Consider the following 22,696-nt stretch of genomic DNA (forward strand, 5'->3'; position numbering starts at 1 on the left):
TTCTTTTTTCTCCTTAGGCTGGAATGACCTCATCAAGAGAATTAAAGAGTGACACAAACAGTCTTTAAGGGAAGTAATTTCCTGTTTGCACTCCAGAAATAACAGAATGGTATAGAGAACATGCCGAAGTGGTGGTCAGTGGGAAAGAATATGGATATCCTCTTACTCTAAGACACAGAAAATTCCATTTCCCTTCAGATGTAAATAACAGCCCTGCAAAGGAAATAAACAGACTATTATGCCCATGGGCAATCTAGTTGTCTCACATTCCATTTCACACAAGTGAAGATTCCCTTGAAGGACTGGGGTGTAAATGGGAACTTAGATCTGATTTGAAGTAAAACATTTTTTAAAAATGCAACAGAAAAAAGTTCCATGATTAAAATGCAACATCTGAATATTTAAAATCTATATTTAAATTATTTTGATGATGGTGAACAGTCCTAGACTGACATATCTGGAAACAGAATTTCAAAGAACAGGTATGATATTGGAAATGGCATAGCAAGTGTAGACACCAATAGGCCCCTAGACCAGGGGTGGGCAAACTGTGCACTGCTGCCACACCGGAGCTGCTCCAGGTAAGTGACGCCAAGCTGGAGCCTGCACCCCGCACCCCTCCTGCACCCCAATCCCCTGCCACACCCCAGCCCTCTGCTGCACCCTGCACTCCCTCCTGCATCCCAAACCCCTACCCTGAGCCCCCTCCTGCACTCCCCACCCCTCCCAGAACTCTGCACCCCTCCCTGCACCACTGCCCTGAGCCTCCTCCTGCATTGTGCACCCCCCTCCTTACGCCAACCCCCTTCTCTGAGCCCCCTCAAACACCACGCACCCCTATTCTGCCCCAACCCCATGTCCTGAGCCCCTTCCTGCACACCACATGCCCTCCCACACCCCACTCTCGCTCCTGCACCCCAACCCCCTGCCCCAATCCTACATTCATGGCCTTGCAAGCAATTTCCCCACCCCAATTTGGCCCGCAGGCCAAAAAGTTTGCCCACCCCTGCCCTAGACCACTCCTGTAGATGAGAGGGATAACATATGCTCATTCCAAACCTCTTGGGCTGAGGCTCTGCTGAAAGTCTGTTGACTGAACACTGTCAACTATGGTTGTGAGTTTTGTGATGTGGACACCACCTCAGCACAGTGTAATGGAGCTGTGTTTCAAAGGAGCAAATTAGCCCAGTTCCTATTAATAGAGGCATTTCAGAGCTTAATGCTGATCGTGGTTATCTTATTGAAAAGTGATATTATTTCATTTGTGACATTAGCAATACTGCATAAAACTGCAATTATACCAGTGAGCAACTGTAAACTAGTTCATTCCTACTGCAGCCACCATTGTCTTCACAGGTCTGAAAAAAATGTGTGTCATATTACACCCCTTTCATCCCACATACATTCTTCACCATTTAGTCCCAAAGGGTGAACCATGCAGAGCTGAAAGAACAGCAGCATTATCACCAGGCTGAAACCTTTTATTTTCACATAGCTGGCTCCTTTTTGCTAAGCGCAATAGCTAGCCCTATAGTTCTTATTCATCTCCTGGTCTCTCCTCTTTCTCCACATGTCCATCTCTTCTTTCAATTCCAGCAAGCAGCACTTCATAGGCATTAGGGTGTTTCTCTGTCTATCTATATACTTAAGTTGGTTCTTATACTATGTTCTTCACCATGGTAAGCAAGTACCTCCTCTCAGACTAGCCAGCACATGACAACCATCCAAGTGCAATCCACAGTCTTGGCTACTACTGTTTGTCCTCCCATTTTCCCTCGCTGTTACTGCTGTTCATCTACCTCTCCAAAACAGCAACTCAAAAATCAATATGTTCCAGACACTGACCTTGTGGCATATTAGTTATTATGCCCCTGCCAAGGCATCTTTATTAGTTTTCCCATGAGCCCTCTAGAGGCTTCAGATGTGGAGCAGGAGTCATGGAACAGGCTGACCCTGATGCAAGGACTACTTTCCAGTTTTCTTAATCCTATTATATACTAAAATAAATTTGCACTTGCTAAGCTATTTATCATTAGGGTTGTGTTGTACCCTCCTTGAAGTGAACAAAGTATTCTCCTCCCTAGAATTGAATCTTATTCTTGTTTTTTTTTTTCTCCAAATCAGAAAAAAAAAAGCATGGTAGTAATACAATCTTCAAAAGATAAACATTACTGTATATAGCTGTCATTGACTGACTGGCTAAACTTTGAAATGCTATTCTGCTACACATAACAGGCTAGATATTTTCTGAACATTTTCTGCCTACTAGAGATTTTATTTGTTTTTCTTTATGATTTGTTTTTGCACTTGCTTGCTATCTGTTGACACAACAGCATTCATATCCGCAGTCTCTGCTCACTTTATAAGAGGGAATTAGATAAATAATGTATAGGACAGGACACCGCACTGGACTGAATCTAGTTTTATTAACACTAAATGAATAACATGTAATCAAAAGCACTGCATTTATTTTTAATTTTAGAATAGTTAATAGAGAATTTAAATATTTATCATCTTATTTAGAGTTTAAAAAATCTTACCAGTGAAGCCTGGAGGACAAACACATGTGTAGTCTGCAACCAGGTCTAAACAAGTTGAATTGCTTCTACAGAAGCTGTAAGTGCACTCATCAAAGTTGATTTCACAGTTCAGACCTTCAAATCCTTAATTGGAAAAAAAAACAGTTTATTATTAGTTTATACCTATGCCTTCTTTTCTAAGACACAATTATTGTAAATAAATCAATTCTTATCAAATTACTCCAAGAAAACCACAAATAATTCTCTTTTATGGCTTTACTGCAAGATCTTTCTAAAAGCCTTTTCTGTTCTGTCTTTAGTACATTATCACTTTTGACCTTCAAGTGTACTTTTAAAGAACTACTATTTGGAAGAACACACACACAAACATAAGGATTTGGTATTCCCTTAAATCCACTTTTAGTTTTTTGTTTTAGTAATACTCTGTGAAAAAAAAAATGTATACATTTTAAGATCACTTGTGAAGGACAGTGGTTTGTATTGATTTTTTGGGACTGATTTGCTAACAGTTTAAAATCAATATTGGTATAGTTTTTATTTATCTATTTATTTTATTTTCATTACTTAGGGTTAGAGTTAGGATGTTCTACAAAAGTCTTCTTTCATATGCATTTCTAGTTGATATCTAGATTGTTTAGCAATCTAACTCCTACATCATCAAAGGCAGTAAGGTGTTGCAGTCCACCCTCCAATCTTCTAATTGTGTACTCCTCCACAACATTTGATTATCTTCATTGCTCTCCCACAGTCATACTGTGAAGACTGGGCTAAACCAAATTTCTGCATTGTGGCAGCTGCTGTGCCTCTCCTAGTCATCAGGAATGGTCAATGGGGAGAGACAGTGTGACCTAGAAGCCATTGGTGGTACACTAGTCTGCGTCATCAATTCTTGTCAAGTCTAACACACTATTTTCATGATAAATGCACAAAAGGTGGCATGTAAGATACCACTGAAAAACTAATAGCTCACTGATCATTAATATTCCTCTGTGATGTATATGCAGGGTGTGTATAAAAAATTATAGATATGTGCAGAATTATGTTCTTAAAATGTGTTTGACAAGTAGTGCATAAGTATGGTCTGCCTTAGACAAAAGAATGTGTATTTGTTTGTCTGTCCAGCCTGCTCATCAGTTAGAGACAATGAAGGTCTATTTATATACAAGGTAAACAAAGCCATCAAGCTAGTAAGAGGGGGAGAAGACAATATGGCATCTAAAGCCTAGCAGTAAAGAGAAACTTTATATGGTCCATAAAGACAGAGTTTGAATCTCAAATGATAAGCAAATGAATCAATTGATTGTATAGAATATTATTGTATTATACAAATGTATCAAGTATGGTCTTTTATGAATGCTAATGGAACACTGCTGATTAATATCATGGTAAAATGAATGTGTTAAGACTATATGAAAGAATTATAAGTACTCACTTCTATTATGCTTTGAAGTCTGTGATCAAACAAAGGGAGAAAGGGATTTTTTCCCAGATAGAAGGAAATGCAGTTCACTACCTGTCTCCAATAAAAGGAAGCAAAAACAATGGAATCACCATTTACATATGAATCAGCAGGAGATGGGAATTCCACAGGAAGGGAAGAATATCATGTGGTAATCCTGAGTCTAGAGATAAAACAGTGAGTTTGGGAATATATAAGGAAAGAGAAGATGACATCTTGGCATCCATCATTAGACAGAAAAAGGGGGCCAGAGTTCTTGCAAGTTGAGAAAGGTGTATCCTTCAACCACGGGGATTGAAGTCTCTAGAAAGGATGACTGGTGAGAAAACTATCTTGAACAAATATTGTAGCTTGTTAAGTTAATGTTATTTGTTTGTAACCATTTGGTCTTTATCCTTCTACTTGAACTCAGTTAAAACCTCCCTCTTTTTGTTTTACTTTTAATCTAAACCAGCTCAATGCAGAGTTTGAATTGAAGTGACTGTTAGCTCCAGTTAAAGTAATATGCTGTGCTTTTGTCTCTTTAAAGGAACAAACATTATTAATTCTTTGAATGTTCCAAGAGAGGGCTGGACCCTTCAGGGCAGATGGTTTTCCAGAAATTTGGGGTGTGTTGGGGGTCACCCTGCAAGTAGTAATCAAGGTTGGGGGAGACCAAAGTATGTCTGTGATGTAACAAGCATGCTGCTTGAGTCAGAGTTGCTGAACCAAGCCTGTTCAGCACACACACACACGCAATGCATTTTGTATTCTATCTGAGAGCATCCAGACAGGGAGCTACAACAGCAGAGGCACTTAGGGTAACAGGACAAGGGGTGAAAATCTCTCACTAGTCTTGATTGCACCCCCAAATATGACAGACAGTCAAAAAGATGGACTTTACTCTTTCTAGCTGGGAAGTCTAGCAGACTGTTAAAAGATTTTCTGGAGATTCTAATTCCAGCAAAAACGAGTTTCTAGTCATTGCAAATTCTATTGCATCCCAGGTAGGGGCTAATGGCTGTACACAGAACTTGGATAAATCTTTTTATCTGTGCAGTCAAAACTGAGGTTAGAGAGGTTCCAGGATCCTAATGTGGATTCAAACTTGATGGCTCCTTTTCCAGAAAAAGAGCTGGACTATGCCATAAAGCTTATGAAAAGAGGAAAGGCTCCAGGCCTGGATTATATCCACATAGAGTTCTACTTCACATGGGACCAAAAGCTGGCTGCTTTGTTTCCTCGTCTGATGTTTTGAGGACATCTGCATTGCAAAAGTCTAGCACAGAGCAAAGTTCGTAGACATTCTGAAACCAGAAGAAATTGCTGGAAAATCCCAAGAGCTACCAATCCATCTCTCTCCTTTGTGTCACATACAAGCTTATGGAGAAATTGATTCTGATGAACATCAATGAGGTTATCCAAACACAACTGCCCTTTGTTCAGTTTGGCTTCAGATGGGTATTATTAACTCACAATCAAGACATTTACCTAACACAAGGCACTGAAGATGCCTTTGAGAAAGGGAAGAATATTGGTGCCATTATGGTGGATATATCAACTGCATCTGATACTATCTGGCATATAAAGTTTACTGCCAAATTCTTGTAGACTGCTCCCTGTAAGTCCATAGTGTGGTTTATTATTAATATTATAATAAGTTGGAGATTCATCCTGCAAGCTGGATACAACTCCAGACATCTTAGTCATGGACTCCCAGAAAGATCTGTTCTAGCTCCTCCCCTTTTCAACTTATATTCTTATGACTATCAACAACTAAGGCTGATGAGTATGCATATACAGATATATCCATCTTGCTGATGTGGGTAAAAATCTATATGAAGGTTATAGGCTCAGACTTTAGATGATCATGATGGTCCCTTCTGGGCTTAGTCTGCCCTTCTGCACATTGCAGGCCACAGAACCTCACCCACTCTTTCATTAGACCCATACTTCTGGCGCAATTACTTCAATCCTCAAATCATGATTTAATGACTTCAAGTTACAGAGAATCACCATTTACTCTAGTTTAAACCTGCAAATGACCCCATCCGATGCTTCAGAAGAAGGCAAAATGCCCCCAGGGTTTCTATCAGTCTGACCTGGGGGGAAATTCCTTCCCGACCCCAAAGATCAATTAGACCCTGAGTATGTGGGCAAGACCCACCAGCCAGATATCGAGGAAATAATTCTTTGCAATAACTCAGAGCCCTCTCCATTTCTGGTCATATCACCAGCTATTGGAGATATTTGCTGCTAGCAGTCACAGATTGGCTACTTGTCATTGAGATGACAGTCTCATCTCACCATCCCCTCCATAAACTTACTTTGAAACCAATTAGGTTTCCTCCCTACCCCCACTGCTCCTCTTCGAAGGCTGTTCCAGAACTTCACTCCTCTGATGGTTAAAAACCTTTGTCAAATTTCAAGCCAAAACTTGTTGATGGCCAGTTTATATCCATTTGTTCTTGTGTCCACATTGTGCTTAACTTAAATAACTCCTTTCCCTCTCTGGTATTTATCCCTCTGATGTATTTATAGAGAGAAATTGTATCTCCCCTCAGCCGTCTTTTGGTTAGGGCAAGCCAAGCTCCGAGTCTCCTCTTATAAGGTAGGTTTTCCATTCCTCTGAGCAGCCCTTCTCTGCACCTGTTCCAGTTTGGATTAATCTTTCTTAAACATAGGAGACTATAACTGCACATGGTATTCCAGGTGAGGTCTCACCAGTGCCTTGTATAATAGTACTAACACTTTTCTGTCTCTACTGGAAATATGTCTTGATGCATCCTAGGACTGTATTAGTCTTTTTCACGGCCACATCACATTGGCGGCTCATAGTCATCCTTGAATAACAAATACATCCATGTCTTTCTCCTCTGCTAACTCTTCCAACTGATAAGTCCCCAGCTAAGAAGCAAAAATTCTTGGTGTTAGGCCCTAAGTGCATGACCTTGCACTTTTGCCTATTTAATTTAATCCCATTTCTATTACTCCAGTTTACAATATTGTCCAGATCTTCATCTTCTGGTCCTCCTTTGTATTAACATTATCTCCCAACAGTGAGTCATCTGCAAATTTTATTAGCACACTTTCACTTTTTGTACCAAAGTCAGTAATAAAAATGTTGAATAAGACTGGTCCCAAGACTTTTCCCAGAGGAACTCCACTAGTAACCTCACTGGAGCCTGACAATTCATCTTTCAGTATGACCTGCTGTTGTTTCCCCTTTAACCAGTTCCTTGTTCACCTTTCAATCCTTATATTAATCCTCATCTTCTCCAATTTAATTAATAATTTCTGATGTGGAACTGTATGAAATGATTTTGTGAAATCCAGGTAGATTAGATCTACTGGACTTTCTTTGTCTAGAAAATCAGTTATCTTCTCAAAAAAGGAGATAGGGCTGGTCTGGCATGATCTACCTTTTGTAAAACCATGTTGTATTTTATCCCAATTACAATTTACTTCTATATCTTTAACTACTTTCTCTTTCAAAATGTGTCCCAAGACCTTACATCCAACTGAGGTCAAATTTACAGGTCTGTAGTTTTCTGGATCACTTTTTCCCCCTTTCTTAATAATAGGAACTTTATTAACAATTCTCTAGTCATAAGGTACTACCCCCAGCCCTGCCCTGAGTTTACAGATTGATTAAAAATCCTTGCTATTGGACTTGTAATTGTGTGTGCCAGTTCCTTTAATATTCTTGAAAGGAGATTACGTGGGCCTCCTGATTTAGTCCCATTAAGATGGTTGAGTTTGACTTCCACCTAGAATGTGGTAATTTCTGCTTCCATTACCTTGTTTCTATTAGCCACCCTGCCACTACCCCTAAACTCTTCATTAGCCTTATTAAAAACTGAGGCAATATATTTATTTAGGTGTTGGGACATGCCTAGATTATCTTCAATCTCCACCCTATCCTCAGTGTTTACCAGTCCTACTTTTCTTTCCTTGTTTTCTTTTTTTATTTATATGGCTATAGAACCTTTTACTATTCATTTGAATTTCCTTTGCAAGATCCAACTCTGCTTGGCTATTGGCAGTTCTCACTTTACCTACACTTTCTCAGCTCTGAGAGGTAGCTTTTCTTGCTGATCCATCTCATCTTCCATTCCTGGTAAGCTTTCTGCTTTCTCTTAATCAGTTATTTGAGGTGCTTGCTCATTCAGCTTTCCAGCTTGGTCTGCAATCCTTCCCTACAATTCCATCCCCCCCACCGCACCCCCCAGCCCGTGCTTGGGATACAGGCTTCATATAGTTTAAGTCAAAGTTGCAAAAACTAATTCCAAGCCTCCTCCACATTCAGATCCTTGATTTCTTCAGTCCAGTCCACTTCCCTAACTAATTTCCTTATTTTTTTTTTAAAGTTTGCACTTTTGACATCCAGGACTCTAATTGCAAATCTATTTTTTGTTTATACTTCCATTTAGTTTAAACTGAATTAGCTCATGATCACTTGAGGATTGTCCTCACTGACCAATTTTTCCATGAGATCCTCACTACAATACTAAATCTAAAATGAACCTCTTGTCAGTTCAGCAACTATTTGGTGAATAAATCTGTCAGCTATCACCTCCAGGAAAATCTGGGCCCTGCTACTATTAGTAGCACTTTTCCTTCAATCTGTATCTGGGAAGTTAATGTCTCCCATAATCACACAATTCCCAGTAGCATGTATTTTATTAAAAACATCAAAGAGGTCTCTATCCATATCCAAATTGGATTCTGGGGGGGTCTGTATCATACCACAAGCATTATCCCAAGGGAATATGTAGTAGCTTTCTTCCCCAAAGTGATTTTGACCCAAACAGATTCTGTTTTATCCATTTCATCACTTCTAAATTTCTTTACATTCTACCTCATCATTAATAATCACTCAGCAAGGACATTAATGCTCTTACCACATCAATAGAGACTTATATTTAGTGAGTCTAAAATGGGAACAACAACCGTCCATTTGAATGGTCGCCTGGCTAGTCTGGCCAGGTGACCTGGCCCTTACAGTATGTGTTGAAAATTGGTCCACTTTCTTTCCAGCCATTTGCCACTTTTTTTTTTTTAAAGAGTCAACCTGGACTGCAGTTTAACAGTCTGGAACACAAATAAAAAGATCATCTCTCGCACTTCCTTGCTATCGGGAATCTCCTGGGGAGCAAAGGCAAATATTTTATGAACCTCAGTCCTGGTTCTGGTATTTATTACAGTGGAATATTTTGCAGAAGTATAATGCAGAAGTCAGCACACATATTTCATTTATTTGGAGCTGAATACAGCTACCCACATCATTCATGGTTACCTTAGCCATCCATTAATATCTACAGAATGGAGACTATGAGCAACTAACATTTAGAAAATTCTAACTACTAGGAGTATCAGCGATTTCTTAACATAAAATCTGCTGAAGAATCTCCACTCCAATATTTGACATTTTATATTCTTGTAAATGTATTCTAATGCATAGTCACGCTACAAAATGACTATCATTAGTGCTGTCACAGGCCATGGCTGCAAGAAGACCATGACAAATGCTAAGCTATCAGCACCTTCAGTGCATGGCATAGTCTCATAATTTCTCAAACTGACCATGGAACCAATTTCCACTGATCCCTAAGTCACAAAGCTTGACAATTACTCTGAGTTCATTAATAATGTATACGGTAACTGTTCTCATTCACAATCAGAGTTTAATCAGACCCATGTATCACAGGTAACAAGTAAACTACAGCATGATCAGTATGAATGCCAAGATTTATTTTCCTAACTCAAATAATCTAAACTAGTCAAGCAGAATAAATAGTGAAATGATCTCATCTAACCTTGATTTTCAACTGATATCCAGTACCCATATTGGCTTTAAATTTAAAACTAACTAATTGTAGAGGTGACATTTTACTAAAATTATTTGCAACAATTTCATTTTAATTATGTTTTTCAAAAAGAAAAGGAGTACTTGTGGCACCTTAGAGACTAACCAATTTATTTGAGCATAAGCTTTCGTGAGCTACAGCTCACTTCATTGGATGCATACTGTGGAAAGTGTAGAAGATCCTTTTATACACACAAAGCATGAAAAAATGGGTGTTTACCACTACAAAAAGTTTTCTCTCCTCCCACCCCACTCTCCTGCTGGTAATAGCTTATCTAAAGTGATCACTCTCCTTACAATGCGTATGATAATCAAAGTGGGCCATTTCCAGCACAAATCCAGGTTTAACAAGAACGTCGTGGGAGGGGGATGGAGGAGGGTAGTATTAATACTTGGTGGCATGGGCCCCTTGGTGAGGGCCTTATGTGCTAATTGCACTTCCTCCTCTCTCCCCTGTGGAATATCAGAGCTAATTTTGATTTCATTAGGAGTCTAGTTACAGGCTGCTGAGCTCACTTTGGGCTAATGGTGCACCAGCACTGAAGCTCCCCTACTACAAGCTGAATTCACCAAAGAGCTGAACTGACTAAGAGCTGAAATCACTGAGTGTTGTGTTAAGTAGTGGGGGAGCCTGAAGATATATTGTGGAGCAGTTTGCGGGACGGCTGGAGTGCCTGGTGGACAGGCTGGTGGAGCAGTTCGTGGGACGGCGGGAGCTGCTTGTGGGCCACGGAGCGGAGCAAAGCAGTTCGTGGGGCGGCTGGTGGAGTGGAGCGGAGCGAAGGCCTATGGAGCTGTGGGGCGGTCAGCTTCAGATCATGTAAGGTGCCTTTTACCCCCGCCCCCATCTCCACCCAGGTTGGGAGGTAAAACTCTGCAGATAAACTTTTGAACTCTGGGGCTGTCCTGACCAGGGACAGAGACTTTTGGGACTTTGGACTTTTGGGACTTTGGGTGATTTGGTGTTGCTGGGCTCAAGAACCAAAGGGAAAGGGGCATGCCCCAATTTGCCTGGGGTGGGGTTGTTTTTGCTCATGGGTTGTGTTATGAATCCTGTTGGTGGTGTTTCCCCAACATAATGCCACATTGTTTCTCTCTGTTATTAAAAGGCTTTTTGCTACACTCAGACTAGGTGCTTGCGAGAGGGGAAGTATTATTGCCTCTTGGAGGCGCCCAGCGGGGGTGGTATATATTTGTCCCAGGTCACTGGGTGGGGGCTCGATCCGGTTTGCATTGTGTTATTGGAATGGATCTCCTAGATATTGAACCCGGACCTTGTTGCTGCCAACTCTGACGGGAAGAAGGGTTACATTTTTGCATTCACATTATAATGCTTGTACTGGTATACGTCTTTACAATTTACCAGAAATGTAATGAACAGGAAGCTTCAGCTCATACTTTGAACATATCATTTTTTTAGAGACAAAAAGTAAGCTGTGATAGATGTCCCAGTTATAAATAAACCAGACAACTTTATCTTTCCAAACTATAACACTTAGCCTCCTCCTCCTTAGCCCCCCTCCCCCCCAAAAAAGAAAAAAAATCCTAGAATATTCCAAAAGGAAACCACTCATAAAAGTATATTAAAAAGACTCTCCAAATTCATTGAAAAAAATACTGAAATTCAGTTCTGTGAACCTTCCTTGCAATCACACTTTTGTTCACATATAGTAGTTAACACTGAACAATGTTGTGTTTATATAGAAATAGACCAAAAATAAAAAAAAAGAAAAGAAAAAAATAGAACACCTTTTTCTGAAAGAACGAGAGAGCTTAAACACTTGGCACTGTGGCTCCATTCCAAAAAGAAGTATTATTTCTATTATAATTGTGTATGATACTCAGGTTTAAAGTGCACGGTTGTTTAGCTGTACCAGATATTTTCATGATAAACTTGTTGATCGAGCTTTCTGTAAAGTTCGCATGCTGTCCGTTTGTTTTCATTACCGTCATTCTATCATTGTTAAAATCATGGTTATAACATGAGACATAACACTTACAAATATACTATTTGTATCTTTTGTGTGAATATTTGATTTGTAGTTTGCTTTGATGGACATAGATGCAAATGAGACTTCAGAAATGAATAACATATCTTGACAGGGAAAAAATTCTACCAAATGCTTTGAAAACTATCAGGAAGACACCTCAATCCTCAGGCAATTTTTGAAAATTGTCACTTATAATAAAAATACATTATTTTGAACAACTTACCTTCAGGGCAAAAGCAATCATATCCATTGACATTATTCTGACAGACAGCACCATTCAAGCAGGGCCCCGAATCACATTCATTCACGTCTATGTCACAGTATTGGCCTGAAAAACCTGCGTGAAGAATGGAAGGTTTTGATTTTCTCAGTTCTCATGTATTCTTACATAAAGTTTTTATTTCAAATGTGTTTGCCTAATTAAAATGAAGAAACATTCAGTTGCAAATCCCCATTGCAGGAGGAGACTTGAGGCCAGAACGCTTGTGTTCAATTCTGGCTCTCCCACTGAAACATGGTATTACATTTGACAAGCTTCTTGGACAATATTTTAAAAACAAAACAAATGTTCACTGATTTTTGGGTGCTTTCAATTTATGGGCACCCATCATAAAACATGTCTGAACTCATTTCAGAGGTGCTGAACCTCTAGATTTCCCAGGGACTTCAATCATAAGCGAAGGAGCTCAACACCTCAGAAAGGAGTCAACAGGTGTCTTAAGCTGCACATGTAAAAACTGAGGAACCACAACATAGTAGATTGTTTTGAATCTACTCCTCCATTTACACAGCTGTAAAATATCATAATGCTTCTCTATTTAAAGCAATATTAGTTAAATAATTAATATCTGAAAAGCTTTCAGACTTAGTCAAATGAACATTGTTATACAAATCTAATAGTACATATTATTATTTATGTATTCAGTAATCCAGGAGAGTGAAATATTTTAGTACTGTACATATTTCAAGATTTTATTATTATTATTTCTGGAAACATATGAAGTTTGCACCTGAATTATTTTAGAGTGACAACATGGAAACCACAAATATTGCAACTTGGATGAGCCGGAAGAATGGAAGGCAAGTCAGAAGATATGCATTAAACAGCAGGTGCTGTATGAACCTGAGAAGAAGTAACACAGGATCCAATCCCATAAGGTACATAGTTCCCTCAGTTCCCACCAAAAGCAAAAACGAAGCACACAACACCTCAGAGAACCAGACTCTTAGTGCATCATATTTTATTTGTATTCCAGTTGATGCAACAAGCTCCTACTGCTGACTCCAACCAACAAAGGAAGCTGATGCTCAAACCTCCCAGTTCCACCACAGCAACATCAGTGTTTTCAAGTCAGTTGCACTAGTTTTACCGACGATAGAAATTTCCCGCCCCCTTTTTTTGTTTGCTTGTTATTCTGTCACTTTGCTAGATGTATGTCAAGAACTCCCCATTGTTGGCTGCCTTTGGAACATACTACAATCTGGCTCTGAGTCTTGGAAGAATTAGATTCAAAGTATTGCATGCATGTAACTTAATTTTTAAGTGTGCAGATTATATTATTAATATTTATATTATTAGAATATTTTATAATATTTTTGTGTAGGTAGATTTATAAATATAGCTACCATAAAATTATATTAGTTCCATCATCTGGATATTTCAACTGGGGAAATCAAAAGATAGTGGAATCCATCTTCAAACTGGGTCTGACTTTAACAACATCTAAAATATAGTGATCCAGACCCTCAGCATGTGTAAACTGGTACAGCTGATGTGCACCAGTGGCACGTCTGGTTTGGATTTTTTAATGTTGCTATAGTAGGTAGGAATTCAAGGTGGTACAATAGTCTCTATTAAAAAAAAATTGCATCAGTGTAGCCACTGACATTCGCACAACTACTGTCATTCTGTGGCAGAGCCACCACAAAATACAATTTAACCAGAACTCCTTTTCGATTTAGTTCTTATTTTAAAGCATTATATAATGCCAAGGGAGTGGATTGGTAATATTTGTGTGTACCACAAGAGCCATAAAAAAAATAAGTGAATATATCAGCTGAGTTTTAAGATATCATTGAGATAACCCTAGAGATTATAAGTGAGCTTTCCTTTTTTATTAAAAAAGTAACATAATATTCCATGTCTTCTTTGTTAATAAAACAATGAAAAACAAGACTGTCTATTTATAAAATAGAAGTGATCCCATGTGAAGCTTATATTTGGTTGTATTTTCCTGTTCAATCCCTTTCAACAGTCATTTGATTAATTATTTAAGGAGAAAATCACTTTTTTGTATTTATGTTTTCAGGATCACCAAATGTCATGAAATATTTAAACTTTGCAATAATATTTTATTTGCATTTTATTCCATAACAGTTCACTAAGCCTCTCAGAAGTCACCTATTTATGTGAGCAAGGCAAGCCCAAATTGTGCTTCACTTGTAAAACAATTTAAAACAAAACAGATGTAAATCAAACCAAATAACATTTTTCCTGGTGGTTTAAAAGGCAAAACCTTTCCTATTTTCCCTTTGAATTTTTGCCACATTTTTGATTTTGCACCTGTCAAATCCTTTTTATCAGTCACACTAAACGCTCAAAACCCTTTGGTATCATAATGAAACAATGCTCTGGAGCATATTTGTGGAAAACCAGCAAATTTGGTCTGGAATGAAGTGTTAGATTGGTTTTCCCTCAACAAGATAATAAAAAAAATAAATATCAATATATGTCCTATAGGGGATATGTCATCATTTTCATGCAGAGAATAAATTTTAGTGATAAAATAGCATATTCCTTACCAAAAGACATTTTTCTGAATTAAAAGTGAATCACCTGGGTGACAGGTCAATATTTTGAAATAAAATCTGTCAGGGATTTTTGTGTTCTTCTTTGGTTTATTATGATTATTGTTATGCTGGTGTAACCCACACATCTCCAGAGTGTGGTGTTCTGTCCCCTCTAGTGGCACCAAGACCACTTAGAGATTATTGACTCTGCTCTAGAGCCTTAGCTAACAGCCAGTTGGCTTTTAGCTCATGCAGTAGAGGCTCATGGACTAAGCTTCAGAGATCCCAGGTTTGACCCCACCTGCCGACGACCAGGATCTGTCGGTGTTACACTGGTTCGGAAGCTCTATATGTAAACACAGGGAGGTGAAAGAGCCCCAAACAAGTGATACAATAAAGGATTACATTTATTCCAAGATGGAGCCAGAAGGAAGCCTCCGTAAAGATAGGGTATCAACAAAAACACAGTTTTAAATAATGCCACCCACCCAAATCAATGGGTGGGGGAAATTGATGTGACAGGCAGTGAGATGGGACAGTTCCAGTGGCAAGGGAGGGAGATGTTCACCAAGGGATAATAGGAAGCTCTGCACTGGGAGTCTCTGGCACTCGTTGGCCATATGGGAAGAGGAGTGTTGATCAGCTAGCATTCCCTAGCTCCCAAGAGTTAGCCCAGGGTAGGGGCCATGTGAAGCACCTTTTGGCTCCCATTCTAGCAGCACACCATACTCACCCAAACTATGAATGGGAACCTGGCCTGACAGATGCTGAGAGTTTAGCTGATCACCTGTTTTGGAGGGCAGGAAGGATTTTTTTTCTCCCATAGGCCAATTGACAGAGGACCAGAGAATTGTTTGCCTTCCTTGCAGCACCTGCAAGCCACAGTGAGTTAAAGTAGGAACACACTTAGTACCTAACTGAGTTACTGGGCTGGAGTTTATTCATCACAAATTGCAGCCAGTGTCCAGGGCAGTTAAGGGAATAAAATGAACAGTTCCTAGAGGTAAAAGACCTAGGATATTGGTTGGCCTTGGATTCATATGATAGGGTGAGACCTTGTGACCTTCATGGGCCGAGGTCTGACCTTATGTCTCTCACAGGCCGAGGTACCCTCCCTGCTGCACCCTCTGATCCCCTGGTGGGGATGAGGGGCAGCAGTACAGTGCTAGGACACACAGCTGAGTCCTGCAGGGGAAGGCTCAGGAGAGCCTCCCCCACGTTATCGGTTCTATGACAAGGAGCCCTGTAACACCTGCACTGGAACCAATTAAATGCCTGGTATAGGAGGAGGAGGAGGAGAGCGGAAGAGAGCTGGAGAGAGAGAGAGAGAGTGCATGAGTGAATGCATGTATGGAGGAGAGGGTAATGTCCCTCCCTTGTGTTAAAGTTTAACAAAACTGGCAGCCTTCTGCTTAATTCCAGGCATACATCAGTCCTCATTTTGCCACTGTGTCCCCATCAATGAACTTGGTTGCTTTCATTTGACCCACTTGGACATAGTTCAGGACTGAGATGATTGGCAATGACGTACTGAGATTTTCATGTTGCAGAATTAGATTGACACTGATATCTGTTGTAGAAATACTCATGGAAGGGAAAAAATAGGGCTCAGGTAACAGAGTTTCCTTTTACTCTTCCTCACATAGGTTTAGAGAGATGCAAAAGAGGCAGGGTGTGAGCATTCCAAGCAAACAGATCCAAGAAATCTACAAAGAAGATCTACAAAGATCTACAGTAATACAAAGAGGCAATGCTTTTTCATGTTGCACTTTGGGTTCTTGTACAAATTATTTTGCCTTTGGCTGCCCAAATGCACAACACCACTTTTCTCTCAGAAATAAATTTCTAATAGCACATCCATTGGCTTGCCTAGAGATGTGAAGGTCTGGAAAAAAAAAACAGGAAGTGTTTAGAAAAAATCCCTCCCTCCCATTTTTTTTCCTGTTATGGAAAAATTGGAAATTTTGGGAGAAATTGAAAAAGAAATGTATGTTAAATATTTTCTCTCAGTATGAATGGTGAATGAATTTTAGAGTGATGTTTAAAATGATATCACTGCTGCACTTCAGTCCTTCAAAATGCTTTCTAATAACAAATAAGTATTTAAAAAGAAGCTACTTGATTAAAAAAACAAAAACAAAAAAAAAACAAATAAAAAGTCATAGTATTAGGCTATCCCAATTCTTGTATATACCATACCTGGAGCTATCTGCCCCTGAGTAATATTATTAGAGCCCCAAATCAGTACAGGGCACTTTCATCTGTACTAGAGAACACAAGTGAGGACAACAGGGCCCGTTTCTTGTGGATTACTGTCTGCCTGCCCCAGGTGACTTCAGTCCACCTAGAAATAGAGTTTGCTAAGGAGACAACGTGAGCAGGAGAGGAGAACCAGCCTCAACCCTGAAGGTGTTGTCCTCCTGATTGGCCATGGTGAGCCTCCCACTCATCCCAGAGATATCAACTCTTCTCAGGAGACTAGGATGTTCACACCCTTTTTCATAAAAGGGAACAATAATCTGCTTCCTGACTGCTTGTCTAGAGTCATTGGGGCAGATAGGAAGATGCCAGTGCCTACAGGGACTCAGAAGACAGTCTTGTGGGGCTGAAATGGATCCTGCCTCCGAGTCCTGACATTGATATTCACAGAGGAACCAACCACACTTAGCATAGAGGTGCTCTTATTATTTTCAAACTGGTGTAAATGATCATCTTCTAACATATGGAAGAGTTCCCACACAGTCATTCAGACAAAATGATACCTGTGTTTTGTAAATACTGCCAAATGAAATATGCATTCCAAAATCTACTAGGATGACCAAACACATCCTTGCATGTATGAAACAACCTGCAGACATTAAACAATACTTCCTGAGTTAAAATGAAGGTCAAGTTAATGAGCATGAGGTAGATGACACTAACAGTGGGTGCATTTGCAAAACATTTGTGATCCTGCTGGTAATAGCTCATCTTAAGTGATCACTCTCCTTACAATGTGTATGAAAAACAACCATTTTTTCATGGTGTGTGTGTATATAAATCTCCTGACTGTATTTTCCACTTTATGCATCCGACAAAGTGAGCTGTAGCGCACGAAAGCTTATGCTCAAATAAATTGGTTAGTCTCTACGGTGCCACAAGTAATCCCTTTCTTTTTACAGATACAGACTAACACAGCTGCTACTCTGAAACCTGTGAACCGCTAGTGGTCACTGTAATAGAGTTTGAGAACTTCTGTGTGCCTCTGGAGGGCAGTATGTCATGGAGTGTAACTGCTTTAGGACTTCACACTCTGCTTCCGGCTCTTAACTGTGCAGAGCCTTGACCTATAACAGCAACAGAAGAAGAGACTGAACACATTTCTGGGTATGAGGAGTGATTACACAGAGCTAGCATTCTCCCACTATCACTTTTACCTTCAAGGTTAGATTAGTTACTCTTGTTCTCCTTAATTTATTTATTAAAGAAAATGGGACAATTGGGCCCATTTTGATTTGTACAAGCTGATAATTCTGTGCCATAAAAAAGTGAAGTTTGCTAGTAGAGGATTAAATCTGTTTCCTTCTATTTCTGTTTCATATTCACAGACACATTTTGAGAGTTCTTAATCTTACAAAGTAATAAATTTGACAGTGATGTCCTTTCATATAAAAGCAGTACAGTATCTCATAATGCAAAATTTCATATTTAATGATTATTTCCTACTTCATTCTGCCCCATCATGATTGGTTTGGGATCAGTGTTGTAGTTGTGCATACAAAACCTTTACTAAGTCAATGGGAGTATATGTGCAATGGATTGGAGGCTCAAACACCTGTGTTTTACATTTTACACATTATATGTGTCTTAATATTTTGCATTAAAAGAAAATTAAAATTAAGTACTGAACGAGGTTGAAAACACAATCAACTTCATAGTATGATAGAGGAATTCTGTAGTCTTCAGCTTTGGAGTGAAAAACATAATAGAAAAAATTAAGAAGAATATCTGTTTTATTTGAACAGTCTAGTTTCTTATTGCAGTGATAGGTTAAACCAGTCTTTTGTCTCCTGAAGGAAAAAAAAAAAAAGAATCAGCATTTACAGAATGTCGTGGTTGAGAAATTAAACACTATGAAAATGAAATTCTGAACGGCAGGGTAAATTACTGTTAACCCTTTACTATTAAATGATTCTAAACACATAAGAATTATCAAACATGTAGTTGCTCTCTAATTAGTGTAGAATTCCTTCTGTAATTTATTGAAAACTGGGTGTTTTGAAGAGCATACCATATTAGCAGAGCAGTTAGCTATTTATCTTTTACAGGAACGATCACATCTTCCTAGTTTTGATGTCTAGTTCCACAATCAATTTGTCCCAGGCATCTGCTATCACAGTGCTGAAGTGCAAAAATTTGGTCTTAGAAATTGTTCCAAAACATCATCTTGACGTTACAGATATTGAAAAATTCAGAGATCAGACTTCGTCTCAATGGAAGTATGAGATCATTTTCACCAAGACAATTTACACTGGCTTCCTAAGTGGCAAATATGTTAAGGTTTTGTTATCTGTGTCTGATTGCTTTGCAGAACTGCTCCAAAGAATCTGGTTGAACTGTTATCTAGATAAATCTCATCTGCTTCAGGTTGTTGAAGGAATGTTCAAAAGGTTAGATTGTTAAAGACTGGTAGGAAAGCCTCCTAGCCTTCTGTTTTATGGAATATGCTGACTCCTCATGAGCTGTTTAGAAAATCCCCACTTAGGAAAGGGGGAAAGAAGGGAGATACAATAATTTGGTTTCAGTGCACCTCCTCTTTCAAGTGTGTGTTATATTATGTTTTATATATATATATATATATATATATATATATATATATATATATATATATATATAATTTCTCTTGGCTATTGTTCTATTTTTTTTCATATTGCTGTTTTCCAGTAAATTACAGATGGGGTAACTCACTTCAACACAGTGCATTTGAAATTCAGAACAGAACTCAATTTTTTCCATTCACAGTGTTACAACCTGGAATTTTGTGAATTCTTATCTGCTGCTCACAGCAACTTCGAGCTTACCCACAGGTCTCCACTTTCTCTTGCTGTGTGTGGTTGCGGGGAAGGGAAGAATTTCCTGATCCCAGGGAGCAAAGGGCATTCTTCTGTAGGTAGGGTAGGGTAGGGGTGAGAGAATATCCTCTGCCACGTCAGTTCACTTCATAGGCCCTTGTCAGAAAGGGGCCCAGAAAGATCGAAGTCACCAGCATTTCTGCCTCCTATGCTGAACAATCCTCATGCTTAACAATAATGGGCAGAACAAGGGCACTAGTAGCTTACCCCTTTCTGAGAAATTCCTCACAACTCTGCAGCACTGTTCCTATGAAAAATGGGGAAGAAATTCCCCTTAGTGTACCAGGCTAATAGGAAACTTAGCCTCATGGAAATCATACTTTGCTTTATAGAAAACCCTTCTTTTGGGATGGGACCCTCCTGAGCTAGGACTGAGGGTTCCTTAACAGCACAGATGTACTCTGGAGCATTTGTGCCCCATACCACTGGAAGACCCAGCACAATGGGAACAAGAGGAGTGTTTCTGTAGTCACATGGTTGCTTCATGTGGCATGGCCAGTCCACCTCCTGCAAAAGGCCCACTCTTTGGATTGGTGAGACTACTAAGGCTCTTTGCCAGCCCTTACAAAGAGAAAAGATGGGGAAGGAGGCAGCCTGTTCCCTCCAGAAAACTGTGGAGGGAGTGAAAGGGCCTCTCTATTACCCCAAAAGGTACCAGTGATAAAAGAGGGGTTAGAAGTACAAAATAAAATAAGATTCATGTTGGAAATTCAGTATGCAGGCTAAGGGATTTATGGGAAAATCATTCAAACACAAATAGTCAATTACTAAGGATAATAGTGGAGAATAAGTTATCCTGGAGTAAGCCATACAATTTAGTAGTGAAACAGGCCAATGCAAATTTAGGCTGCATACACAGAGGCATCCTGTCACAGACCAAGGGTAATACCAAGGGGTAATAGCATCTTTGTGTATGATTCTTCTGCCAATACACCTGGACTAATGCACTGAGTTCTGTTCAACTTATTACAGAACAAAAAGGTGGGTGAGGTAATAGAATAGCTTTTATGGGACAAACTTCTGTTGTTGAGAGACACAAACTTTTGAGCTGGGGCCAACATGGCCACAACAACTTATTACCAAAATTATATTTACGAATTACTCAGAATTCAGAGAACAGCAACAAAAGTGATCAAGAGTCTGAAGCATTTGATTTATGAGTACAAATGAAAAGCATGTCCTAAATGAAGGTTAAGGAGGTCAGGCTGGGGGCATAATAAGCCAGTATTTAAACAGAGTGTGTCTGACTGGGGTTAAATAGAAAATATATATAGAATATAAGGAAAAGAGATTCAACACAGATTAATTATGCTTTTAAAATAATTTACAAAGGGATGAGGTAGAAATCCCATCATTTTATAGAAACCCCATATAAATTTAGACTCAACAAAACTTTAGGAAAGTTTCCATGGGAGGAAAGAATCCTGCATTGTCAGGAAAATGGAATCAAAGACCTAAACAGGTCTTTTCCATCTTTAATTTTGATATTTCTGTGAATTTAAGGTGAATTAAATACACTCATGCTTCTAATTCCTCCAGACACAGAAGTACATTCCATTGGCATTTTCTATATTTGCAGTGTTCCTGAGCTGGCAGGCAGCAGTGAATCTTTGGCACAGGCCATTGCAATACTACAGCCACTCAGTTAACGAAGGTGAAGTCTTGCATTTATGGAAGTGTACTTTATACTGCAATGAAAAAATACTAGGAAGGAGTGAATTCTTTGCAAAAAAAATAATTTTGTTCAAGCCATAAAGATTAATTTTTATTCAGACAACTTGAATTTTACTTAAATATTTTACACCTTTTTCATTTTTTTGGTTTCTGTATATGCTAAAAAACGTGGGGACATATATTCAGATACTGTAAATTGGCATAGATCCATTGATACCAATGGAGCCATGCCAGTTTATGCTAGCTGAAGCACTGAGTTTTTAAGGTTTGGACAGACTTGAATGTACAAAGCAATCAAACCCAAAAGAAATGCACTGCGATTCATCAGCCGAGAAGAGTTAAAATTAAAGCAATAAAAGGGCAATCATATATTGAATACAAGAGCCCTTCTCAGGGCTTTCCTATAATATAAAATTGCACTGGCATAACCTGAATCAGCATTTAAACAGATATAATGAAACTGGGGCAAAAGGTTGTCAGGACACTTGTTCTGGTAAAAGGCAGGCTGATGTCACTTTCTAATCAATTTATAGTCAGATAAAATAAAATGAAATAACAGTGTCCACACCTCCTTTCCATTGGTTTAATGACTTCTGGTAAACATTTAATTTGGAGCTGTGCATAAGGCCTTATCTACACAAAGTTATACAAGTTCACTGGGGAAAAAAAGAGTGATACCAGTGCATAACTGCATCAACAGTAGGGTGTTTGCTGATATACGGATGTATGTGGGATTTTTAAATCACATCCTTAAGCAACATTACGACACTGGCAAGAATTTTTAGTGTAGGCCTGGCCTTGTAACTAAATTACAAAAAGAGTAATGCTGCCAAAAATCAAAGAGTTTGAAAAGATAGTACTTTAAAAGTCAAATATTCAGGATGTAGTGAAGGTTTCCACATTAAAACACAGATTTAAAAATACTCCTCTAGCACTCTAATATGTTGTCATTTCTTTTTAGCCCCATGTTTCCCGACTCTCCTCTAGGGCCTCACTGTGCTCTCTACCCCAAAGCACCCATCACAAACAGTCACACTCCTCCCAGGCTCCTCTCCTTTATTTTCCTGACATGCTCCGAGTCTCTCCATCCTTTCCACATGAATCTCTGCTTCCCAAACTCCTCAGCAACCCTACACCCTGAACTCTCTTCTCCAGTCTGTTTCCCCCAGCTCCTGTGAGCCAGTGTCCTCTGCACCACCACCTCTCCTCCTGCTGTGTGTCCCTTCCCACCTCCCTTCTGAGCCTGTGTCCCTCCCCTATACTTCAACCTCCTTCATGGGGAG

At 39.2% G+C, this 22,696-nt stretch overlaps 1 protein-coding gene across 1 annotated transcript in view; it reads right to left on the reverse strand.

Annotated features, from left to right (window-relative positions):
• LOC144930392 (uncharacterized) overlaps positions 1–22,696 on the reverse strand; it is a 243,295-nt gene that overhangs the window by 65,807 nt on the left and 154,792 nt on the right. The window contains exons 3-4 of the mRNA XM_078851961.1: positions 12,062–12,175; positions 2,541–2,663 (exon numbers count right to left, since the gene is read on the reverse strand). Coding sequence (XP_078708087.1) covers positions 2,541–2,663; positions 12,062–12,175 — 237 coding nt within the window. The remainder of the gene's footprint in view (positions 1–2,540; positions 2,664–12,061; positions 12,176–22,696) is intronic.

The sequence above is a fragment of the Lepidochelys kempii genome, chromosome 3, assembly GCF_965140285.1.
Source record: "Lepidochelys kempii isolate rLepKem1 chromosome 3, rLepKem1.hap1, whole genome shotgun sequence".
Lineage (NCBI taxonomy): Eukaryota > Metazoa > Chordata > Testudines > Cheloniidae > Lepidochelys > Lepidochelys kempii.